This window comes from Lynx rufus, unplaced genomic scaffold (assembly GCF_022079265.1).
Source record: "Lynx rufus isolate CCGP_SWC_20201006 ecotype Redwood Valley unplaced genomic scaffold, mLynRuf1.p SCAF_4, whole genome shotgun sequence".
In the NCBI taxonomy this organism is placed as follows: Eukaryota; Metazoa; Chordata; class Mammalia; order Carnivora; family Felidae; genus Lynx; species Lynx rufus.
In genome coordinates this window covers 81,461,108-81,473,182 of record NW_025814856.1, presented here as the reverse complement: position 1 = coordinate 81,473,182, position 12,075 = coordinate 81,461,108, and the positions used below count along the sequence as shown (strand labels likewise).

Below are 12,075 nucleotides of genomic sequence, written 5' to 3'. Positions count from 1 at the left end.
CCCAAGCAGGGTCCCACTGTCAGTACAGAGTCCGACACGGGGCTCCATCTCATGAACCATGAGATAATGACCTGAGCCGAAATCAGGAGCCAGATGCTTAACTGACTGAGTCACCCAGGCATCCATGGAGCATCTGCTTTTATGGCAAGCATTGCTAGCTGTTCAGAAAAACAAAAAATTAAGTCATGGTTCCTGCCCTCAGGAAGCTTCCAGTTGGAGGACATGAGTAGTTAAATAAAAATTATGATACAACAGAGAGCAGTCATGTTAAGAGACTCAAGTCCTCACAAAGGAAGAGGCAGGGGAGTTGTAATTTAGAATGTGCCTGCAGTTCTGAGAAGTGATTTCTTTCACCTGCCTCATCAGAATTGCCCCTCCGTCTTAAGTATAACCCTATACGTGTTATTTGGGTGGAGGGGGAAACTTGTGTTATTTCTTTATAACCCAGATGATATAAGTTTGCTATAAAAACTTAGAAAATACAGGTAAGTATAAAGAAAAAAAATTAAACATCCACAATCTCACCACACTGATCTACTTTCTCAGGCTTTTTATTTCACTCTGGCTGACTTGACTAAACCTTTGCTCCAGCAAGATCCCTCCTCTTTGCCATTAACTGAGCCTGTACTTTGTGTCTGGGCTCTGAGAGTAAGGTTACACAGAGCTTGGATCCAGACTACCTCTCTATGATTCCAAGGTCCTCATAAAGTCTAAATCCAACCGTAAGTGACTGCCCACTGGCACTATCTCCTCAGCCTCAAGAAAGGAAAAGCAGCCCCTGGTGTCCAGGAGCTGACCTGACACGGCTGGGCCTTGCTGTTCTCCCAAAGAACAGAAATGACTTCACAGAACATCAGCTGCAGACAAAGCCACTCTGGGGTCATGATGGGACAAGACAGACACAGGACCACTTCGTCATGATGCCTGAAAGTGGACACAACCAGAAAGAACATTGTCTACCTCACGGTATACCACACATCCCCTTCTCCTGGAATAGTGGTGACGGTGCTGTCTCTTTACCATTTTTAGCTTAACCTCACTCTTGTCTACCCTCCCTGTAGATTAGGGTTTACTGAGATCCCTAACCAGAATGACTGTTTATGGCATCCAATACAGAGCAAAGACCCACTTATACAAGACCTTGCCAAAATCATGAAATACAGCTCCAGATCTCATAGTAATTCCTTTTGTAACATCCTCTTATTGAAATGTCCCCTGGTTCTATGGCATGATTTCTCCATACTGGAATGAGCAGTAAACCCAACCTGTCAGCTACAGGGGTGCTCTTGGTGGTCTTTGCTGCAAGGCACTGGATGCCTATAAATGTGTTCTGGTGATATCAGGGGGGTGGGGGAGGGAAGAGACAGAGAGAGTCCCCATCCTTTCCTTCAGTCTGCTTTCCCCTCTGGCTGCCCTCTTTCCTTCCCTTTAATCCTAGATTTTTCTGCCCAAAGCCTCAACTTGAAACACTGCTTCACACTTACTTCTCAACTCACAATAATCTTTCTTTCCTTGAATGTCTGTCTCCAAAGCCTGGGCAAGAGCTTTCCACACTACAGGGCAGCTTCGGGTAGTCTAGTCTCTCCTGAAACCATCCTCATTTATAGCCAAATCGCTAATAATGTTCTAACTGCAAAATCTTCAAGGCTTTTCTCATACTTCATCCTCTCCATTCTCTTGGAGGCCTTTTTTGTCCCTGTTGAACACCCCTACCATGTTGAAATGTCTCCCTTGAGTTTCCCAGTCTCCCAAGCTTGCCTCTTCTCTGGAATTCCTTCTTCTTCCTGCTCCTGTGCCATCACTAGTCTTCCACACTGAGGCCCTTCCTCCCTTCTCCCAAGGATCTCCCTGGATGAGCACAGTCCCTCCTCAGCACCAATATGCTAATATTTCTCAAATCTGCCTCTCTTCCTAGCAGGCTGCTGGAGAGCCCTGCAGGGTAGAAAAGCAATTCCCTCAGAGACAACGTGCTGAAGACCAGATTATTACGTTCTCTCCCAAACACCTGAAGTTTCTTCATTTCTTCTCTCAGTCCCTGCTATCACCGGCCACCCAGTCACCCAGATCAGAAACCACAGAATCACCCTGGATCCTCTTCCCTCCCTCACTCGCTACTTTGATCACATCTTCTCTGAAGTCTCTCTACCATAACTCTTTCTTTCTCCAAGACCAAATTTTCATTTAGCTCTTGCCAGGGTGACACAGCATCCTACTACTGCTCTGCCGTCTCCCATTCCTAACCTCTGCAACCCATTCCACCCCCATCCCCTGTTTTCTTTCAAAAACACAGATTGTTCATGTCACCCTCCTGCTTCCCACTGTCTACAGAACAATGTTTAAACTCCAGAGCAAAGAGAGGGCTTCACTTACCCTCCCAGCCTCATGGCTTAGCTGTAATGATGTACCAGGTAGCTTCCTCTTGCTCACGTCTATCTGACTAGTTGGATTCAACTGCTCATTAATTCATTCAATAAACATTTACTGGGTGCACACTATGCACCAGACATTGTGTGAGGCTTTAGCAATTTCAGTAATAGAAAGCACAGGCCCTGTCCTCAAGGAGCTTGTATCTAATGGAAGACAAAGCACCTGTGATAATGTTCTTATGTAATATGCAAAAAAACAAAAAAAAACAAAAACAAACAAAAAAAAACAGCAGCCCAGTTAAATGAGTGCATGCTGAAGTAAGTGCTTTATTGGACAGGCAGTGTAATGTGATGGTTATCATCATGTGCTCCTGGCCAAACTGCCTGAGTTCCAGTCCCAGCTCAGCCAATTCCTAGCTCTGTGACCTTAAACAAGTTGTTCTCACTGTGTCTTTGTTCTAACATCTGTAAAGTGGAGGTAATAATAGTTCCTTCTTCAGACAGCTGCTGTAAGGATTAAATGAAGTCCTGGTTGTAGAATGGGTAGAGTGGAGTCTGGCAGATAACAGTGCCGACAGTGTCTCCATTTGTATTATTAATGTGCCTTGAGAAGTATGTCCAGGGATTATGTCACCATGTATGAGAGTCACCAAGACCAGCTTGAGGAGGAGCTTGAGGGAGATCAGAGATGTTTTTTCAGCAGGAGGCAATACCTAAGCAGGGTCTGACAGCCTGAGTTAGCCAGACAAGACACAAATGGGTAGTCCAGCCCAATAAAATGGGGTGGGGGGGGCAGGCATAGAATGTAAATAATACAAGGGTGATGGAGTGAGGTACATTCTGGAATTTTAAGGTAGAAATGACAGGATGACAAGAAATGAGGTGGGGGAGACAAACTGAAGCCACATTGTGCAGGATTTTCCTTGTATGCTGTGATAAGCAGTAGAGATTTTTACCTTGAAGATAAACTATTGCCTCCAATGGAGATATTGAAGGGTCTTAAGCAGGGACATGACACAATCATGTTTCCATTTCAGAAAGCTCATTATAGCAGCCCTTCTTAGGGTGCTGGGCAAGTGGGAGCAGGGAATCCCAAGAGGAGGCTATTAAGCAAATCCCAAAGGAGATGATGGGGCTTGATCCAAGGTTTGGGGGGGGAGGGGGGGAGGGGAATGAGAAGAAGATAGATGGAATTCCTCCCCTTTTTATTTAAACTGCTGTTGACCTTTCAGAACTTGCTCCCTGGGGAGCCTTTCCTAAGGTCCCCAGGCAAACTTAGCTGATCTGCCATTTATAGCCCAGCCCTGGAGAACAGGAAATGGGTCTTTCTTCACTTTTATAGCCATATTTAGCACTGTGAGTTAAGACAAGGTCTTTTTAGGTGTTAGATACAAGTTTGCAGAATAAAATACTTCAACGAATGTCTTTTAAGGAAAAGGGTCGAGATGATAGACTACCAAAGGCATCACTAGCATGTTTTCTGATCCTTTTACTTTTTCAACATGCTTAGCCGCCAATATAAGTCTTATAATAATAGCTGTCCTGAAGCTCCACAAAGCAATATTTGTTTTGTTTAAATTGTTTAATTTAATTAAAACCAACAAACCTACTAAGTATGTTGTAATTGAAAAGTATTATGCTTTGGTGATGATGATTGTCATTTATTTCTCTTTTATAAGCACATTAAATATTCTTCTTCCAATGTATAGGAAATTATAACCTGTTAAATTTATGTTCTTTTATTTAAGGAGATAATTAATGTTTTAATTAAAAGTAGGTCCAAAATAGATATAGGGTTTACAGCACCAATTGTTTTCCTTATTATTCCTGACAGCAGGAAGCCATCACTCTTGTTAGTATTCTTTCCACCCTATCTTGGATGGATTGATATGATTTCAATTGATTAGGTGTTGTTTAAAAGCTTAATGTTTTCCTTTGGTCCTGGACTGAATAGCATTTTTAATAACATCCACATCTACCGTTGTGTAAACCATATTCGTGTACAATCTGACTGAATAAGGCTTTTTTTTTTCAACCCACTGGTTGAGAATTTTTCCCACTGGTTTTTCTCGGATTTTTCTTTTCATTTTAAATGAACCCAATTCCAGCAATTCATTTACAATAGAAAAGACTAAAAAAATCCAATGCTTAAAAGAGATCAACTTTTAGACAATGGTAAATGTTAATAAAATTAGACATATCTTTTTCTGACACTATGCATTTTTCAGAACATTAATGTTCACTGTTATATGGTGTTCTATATTTTCAGTATTGTGAACATTTTCAGTCTGAAAAAAGATTTACACTATAACAGAGTTCTTGAGCCTATTACAAAGGCTATCACATTTTTGCATTCACAAAAGTCACAATAAAAATCAGTTCAACCTAAGAACACTGATAATATTTTTGAAACTATAACTAGAATGGGGTTTTCTGATTCAAGAGTTACATACGTACACAATCAGAAATTTGCCAGTAATAATCATCAGGTGTCATATTATTTAGATAAAGCCATATTGATGATGTATATATTATTACAACTAATAAATGGTGTTTTCTTAGGCCTTTCAGAAACCAATATAATTTTTCCCATTTCTTTCCTGAGCCCATTAGATTCTCTTTAGCAGAGATAATTTGTAGAAATTTCTTTAAATTCAAAAATGTAATTCTTAATGTGACAAATTTCCCAAAAATACGACTGCATAAAAAAATTGATATTATGCCTATGTTGGTGAAAATGGCATGACATTTACAAAGACTGGCTTCAAATATATTCATTATCAAATGCTTAAATCAAAAAAATATATGTATCGCTGGGAAAAACTTGCATTTAATCTATCAACATTTTTTGAATGGCTGTCATATGCCAGGTTCCGGGGAACTAAAGAGCTCTAAAGGCATAGTTCCTATGTTTGAGAAGCCTTCTCTCAAAGGGTATATCTATTTCTTTGCAGAGGAAAATTCTATGTGAAGTGGTAAATGCTACAGTGAGGACACAAATGAAGTCAGGTGGGAGTTCAAGAAGTAGAGTGAACAAACACTGTGTGGTGGCACGGATCCTGTCTTCACCTTTTCATTGTGTGTGTGTGTGTGTGTGTGTGTGTGTGTGTGTGTGTGCATGTGTGTGGGTACATGTGCATATGTGCATCTGTGAGTCTAGTATGGGTGAGACTCAGGATGTGTATGAGACACTCAAAAAGTACAAGCCATTTAATGTGACTATTTAATGTCCACTTAACGTATCTAAAACGATCTGGCATCTATCCACAAGTCTGAAATTAATGGTGCACACAGTGGAAACAAGAATATAGACATGGAACACAGATCATGTTTAAAAGCAATTAAGTAGAAACATTTTCAACAAAGTTGACAAGAAATTTAAGTGGTAAATTAAACAGATAGGGTTTTTTTGGTAAAATTCTAAAATTACTAAGATTTATATTTCCAGAACAACTAAATGTAATTAGTTAGAAAAAAATAGGAAAAGAAGATAAATTTTCTCTTAGTTTCTCTTGCTCATGTTTAGTATTTCCAGAAGTCTATAGATCTTTGTTGATAATTACTAAATACGAATCCATAAATCCCCCTTAGGAATACGAAGGGATCAATAATTCCATTTTTAAAGCATGATGATCAAGTAATAGTGATGAAATACTTAGTACATAGGACACAGGGCCTACCGTGAGTAATTTTGACAAAACTAACATAGAGGAGTCCGAGATGATTCTTACCTCCTTGTTCACACAACTGCTGGGCTAAAGCATCTTTGAAAATAATCTGGCCCCTGTGCGTTGCCGTAGCCCTGAAAATGAATAGGAAAGGTTAATCTAAATCTTGTAAATTTGGTGATAATTTAATGTATTTTTATAATTTTTCAAAAACCTCATTTTTAAATGTTACTGTATAGATGCAATCTTTTTAAAACTGAGTGCATTTGAACAGTGATACAAATGAACAAGAGTCAAGGCTTAACCCAAGGCACCTGGGTTGAGAATTATCTTCCAGTTTAGGGGCACCTGGGAGGCTCAGTTAGTAAAGCTTCCAATTTATGCTCAGGTCATGATCTCATGGTTTGTGAGTTCGAGCCCTAAGTCAGGCTCAATGCTGACAGCTCAGAGCCTGGAGTCTGCTTCGGATTCTGTGTCTCCTTCTCTCTCTCTCTGCCCCACCCCCCCTTCATGCTCTGTCTCTCAAAAATTTTTTAAAAATTAAAAAAAAAGAATTATCTTCCTGTTTTACTTTGTAAAGATATTGTAACATTCGTGTGCTTATTCTGAAAACTGCAGATATGAGCAAATCCTGGATAGAAGAAAAGGTATGGAAAGGATGCTGATTAAAATTTCTTCCTCAGGAGACTGGTATAAAATGTTTTGTGAAGCAATAAGATATTAACACAGGAGAAAGATGCTCCTAATGTACTTTCTTTTCTGAAATCAACAGTCACCATAACACATAGAGAGTTTAGACAGAGAATTATATTTTTTATTTTTAATTTTATTATTTTTTAATGTTTATTTACTTTTGAGAAAGAGAGAGAGACAGAGTATGAGCAGTGGAGGGGCAGAGAGAGAGGTAGACACAATCCACAGCAGGCTCCAGGCTCTGAGCTGTCAGCACAGAGCCTGACATGGGTCTCGAACTCACAAGCAGTGAGATCATAACCTGAGCTAAGGTCAGTTGCTCAAATGACGGAGCCACCCAGGTGCCCCAAGATTTTACATTTTTTAGAAGTATTTTTTAAAGGGCTATTCAGAGGTTCTGTAATAAAATACATCTTATAATAATAAGATACATCATAATAAAATACATCTTTTCTCCCTACTGGGTCTAATTCATCATTTGAAGTAGATGTGCATCTTTTCCCGCGTCTAATCAGAGCCGTGCACATATATTGGTGAAAAAAATAACATCCCTGTAGCAGATGTGTTATTCAGTGGCTATAATAGGAACTGTCTTATTAAAGGAAGAATTATTTATGCTTTATATTTGAAGTATTTTTCCTTAAAAAGTACTTCTCTGGCACAAAATGTATTGTTTGAACAAACTTAAAACAGAAAATCATGTCTCTTCAAGGAAATTGATTTTAGAAAATAAGCCATACAAAAATCTTTTTTGTAACTGAAAAAATATTAACATTAAATCTCAACTTTAATTCTACCAAAACCACCTTAGGACAAAAAATAATTTGATTCAGCCATCATTTACTGAAGATGGATTATGTACAAGGCACTGCAAAGTCTGCAGAGGGCAAAGTTTGGCCTCTGTATTTCCCCTCCATTTGTGTACCTCTCAGTCAACATCTTGTCCTTTGTGGGGCCCACGGGACCTCATGGCTCCCAACATTCCCCACTCTGGTCTCTACGTGGATGTACCTTCCTTCTCCATGCTGCAGACCTTTCTGATTTTTATTCCCTGTTGAACTGTTACTATCCCCTAGTGTCAGCTCCTAGGACCCAACTCTCCACAAGTAATCTGACAAACCAAGCCACGCTGAAGTGTTAATGGGTGATGCTGCTCCAAGCTAACATATTTCAGCAGTGAAACAGAAAAATATTACACATACACAATGGCATAATAGTGAGAGCTTTGAATGGTGGGAAGGAGACAAAATTGGAAAGAAAAATTACTGGGTTGCCTTCATTTCACACTGTATGTGACGTTTATAATCAGCCCTTGTTGTCACATATTAATCATTATCAAAATTGGGGCATCTGGGTGACTCAGTCGGTTAAGCGTCGACTTTGGCTCAGGTCACAATCTCACAGTTTGTGAGTTCGAGCCCCGCGTCCGGCTCTGTGCTGACAGCTCGGATTCTGTGTCTCCCTCGCTCTCCACCCTTCCCTTCCCACCTCAACGCCCCCCACCCCGTCTCTCTCTCTAAAATAAACATTAAAAAAATTAATCATTATCAAAATTACTAATAAACAGAGGTTACCACACTATATATTCACATGTGTTTATAGGTTTTCCTTTGCCATTAGCAAACTGAAAATGAAGAGGGCTAAATATAGTGCTAATCCAAGCCACAAACATGGCCTATGGACTCACTAATCAATTGAAGGTTTTATGCCCAGAAGGGACATGGAAACTTGATTTATCTAAATACATTTCATTGTCAAATCTCAATCAAGTCAAGAGCTTCTGAGTTCACACTCACTTCTAATAGCAACACAGCAATCACAAATGGAAAACTTTAATTGAAATTTGCTTTGGAAAGAACATATTTTCTGACATCATTAACCACCAAGAAAAGTCTTACAACATACAGTGTTCAAGTGTTCACTTTAGTTGTCTCCTGATAGTGAGTATACAACATCCCTATTGTAGTATTTCTCATTGATCCACAAACTTAGTTATCATTGTGCCAGTCTATGTTCCCATAAACACAATGAGGCCAAAGTACCCAGAAAAAAATCAGGTCACAGAGGTTTTGCCTTCTCCCTAGATATCAGAGATACTGAAATACCCTGGTCACTGCACAGCACCTTATGAATAGTCCATACCACATTCCCAATACTCAGTTTCCTCAGATTTAGTATTTGTTGTTTTCATGCATGCTTTTACTTCTGCTACTTTGGTCTGATGAGTACATTTCTGAGGGACTAGGGAATAATTGAAACTGAAGGCACTTTTATCATTTGGTCAAAATTTCTTTAGCAGTGGTACTTACTCTTTAAACAAATATATGAAATCTCAACATGTTCCTATATTCCTAGCTTTTGAAGTCATTGGGTTCCCTCGCCTCATCCAGCATGATCCTCGTCACCCATTCCCCAAAACCTCCTGGTACACTTCTCAGGAACTCTTAGGGTTTTACAGTGGCAGAATTTGAAAACCACTGAACTAATCTAGCTCCTTACGGTGCATGGGTCAGGGCACTAAGGCCCAGTAAGAACATGTTGAGGGTCACACAGCCTATTAATGGCAGATAGGACCTGATCCAAGGTTCCATTCTTTCCAAGTCTTCAAAATGTGCTCCAGAGTAGTGCCTAGGGGTCTCCACGGGAGTCTGAGGGAGAGGCAGCAGGGGGTGCTCCAGGCACCACCACTTCAACCAGAGCATCTGGGCTTTATAAGTTCTAATAATTTAATGTTGTTTGAAGGAAGGGCTCAGCAATTAGAAACTGGCTTGAGAAGCACCCCACGTGCCCAATGTCATTATCTGAAATTCTCTGCTTGTGAAAAGTCGAACTAGTAATAATAACGTGACTGCTAAGTGTATGTATGTATATATATATGTGTGTGTGTGTGTGTGTGTATATATATATGTGTGTATATATATATATATATATATATATATATATATATATATATAGGCTCTCATAAATTAACTCCATTAATCCTGACCACAACTCTATACGGTAGATATGATTATTCCCATTTTCCTGGGACACAGAATTATTGTGTGATTTGCCGAATGTCACACAACTAGTGGTAAAGCCAGGATTTAAATTCAACCAGTCTAAGTGTAGGGGCCTTGCTTTTTTTTTTTTTCTTTTTTTCTTTTGTTTTGTTTATTTTTGAGAGAGAGAATGAGAGAGTGAGCAGGGGAGGGGCAGAGAGAGAGGGGGACACAGGATCTGAAGCAAGCTCTGCACTCACAGCAGTGAACCTGATATGGAGCTTGAACTCACAAACCGTGAGATCATGACCTGAGCCAAAGTCTCATGCTCAACCAAATGAGCCACCTAGGTGCCCTAGAGTCCTTGCTTTTAACCATTACATTACATTGTCATTGATCTGGTTCAAAGATCTGAAGGTAGTTTTCACTCTTTTTTCAGAGGGAAAGCCTACTTTCTGGGCCTGATCTTTAAATTCATGTGCCGTATGGCTTGTGTCTCTTCTAACCCTTCAGTCCATAGCTAAACCCTTTTATTTAACCTCCTTTTGGACAAACTTCTTTTCTGTTTCTAGTTGGAAACTTAGCCACTTGGCCAGCAACTCCATGGGGGTTGTCTTTAAAAATAGCAAATCCTGCCATTTGCAAAAACGTGGATGGAACTGGAGGGTATTATGCCAAGCAAAGTAAGTCAGAGACAGATATCACGTGATTTCACTCATATGTGGAATTTGAGAAGCTTGACAGATGATCATAGGGAAAGGGAGGGAAAAACAAGATAAAAACACAGAGAGGGAGGCAGACCATAAAAGACTCTCAAATACAGAGAACAAACTGAGGGTTAACAGGGATGGGGAAAATGGGTGATGGGCATTAAGGAAGGCACTTGGGATGAGCACTGGGTGTTGTACATAAGTGATGAATCACTCCTGAAGCCAAGACTACACTGTATGCTAACTAACTTGAGAATAAGAAAGAAAGAAAGAAAGAAAGAAAGAAAGAAAGAAAGAAAGAGAAAGGAAAGAAAGAAAGAAAGAAAGAAAGAAAGAAAGAAAGAAAGAAAGAAAGAAAGAAAGAAAGAAATCTCAGGGAGCCTAGGTGGCTTAGTCAGTTGAGTGTCCAACTCTTAATTTTGGCTCAGGTCATGATCTCAGGGTTCGTGAGTTCAAACCCTATGTTGGGTTCTGTGCTGACAGTGCAAAGCCTACTTAAAATTCTCTCTCTCCCACTCTCTCTGCCCTTCTCCTGCTTGTGCATGCACTGCTCTCTCTCTCTCTCTCTCTCTCTCTCTCAAAATAAATAAATATACATTTTAAAAACATTTAAATAGCATTTCTCTCTCTTATTTTAATCCCAGTATAGTTAACATACAGTGTTATATTGGTTTCAGGTGTAAAAAATAGCATTTCTCTTGATCACCTCTCCTACAGTACTTTCTGAGTCCCTTGGCTTCTAATCAGCTCACCATCACCACAGTTCCCTTTCAACTCTGAGTCGTATTTCCTCCAACAGCCCCCACAACCCCTCATGTCTGTCTTGATCTCTACCAAAGACAAGGGCACAGGATGCCAACCTCATCTATGCCACTGCCCAAACCCTGGAGGGATACACAGGACACAAACACATGGTGAAGGTAATTATCATGTGTGTCACTTTATATATATAAATAAATACATATATATATATATAAGCTCTTAAACCCCTTAGATAACATTTTAATATAAAGGTGCCCAACCCTATGGTAGGTATATGGTTAATCACTGTAAGGGCCTACATATTCACATTGTATCTTGGGGAGAAGAAAGACCAGAACCCAGGTGACCAGCAAGAAAAGAGTTCCATTGCTTTATGCCATGAGATGTTTGCTCTACACTCCCAGGATGTGGCCAAAGTCAATAATGGCAAGCTCACTTTGAATATATTTAGAAGTATGAAATAATTTATGGTGGTTTACCTATAGAATTGTAGCACTTATTTCAAATCTATGGATATATATATATATACATTTACATAAAGATAAATAGACATAAGTATAAAATACATCTAAATATATATTAACATAAACTTATACATCTAAAATTAAAATATATTTACATATATTACATATATTCAAAAATTGCTAAAAGCAGAGTTGAAAGACTCAAAAATTGCCCTCCAATTTTTAATCCACATTATATTTTTCTTATAAAAATAAACAGCTATGATAGATGGTGACAGGCCTTATTCATTCACAGAATTATTTCAGCATAATTTATAGTGTTCTTTTAGGGGCACATCTATCAAATTTGTGGTGCTAATAACTATGTTGGCACTACTTTCACTTAATTCTCCCTAAGTAGCAGTAATTTTTCAGAAGAGGTCAAAAAATCC

General features: G+C 39.2%; 1 protein-coding gene across 2 annotated transcripts in view; it reads right to left on the bottom strand.

The window, feature by feature from the left end:
* RELN (reelin) overlaps nt 1-12,075 on the bottom strand; it is a 528,348-nt gene that overhangs the window by 302,272 nt on the left and 214,001 nt on the right. For both annotated transcript variants that reach the window (XM_047096965.1, XM_047096964.1), the window contains exon 4: nt 6,098-6,168. In XM_047096965.1, coding sequence (XP_046952921.1) covers nt 6,098-6,168 — 71 coding nt within the window. The remainder of the gene's footprint in view (nt 1-6,097; nt 6,169-12,075) is intronic.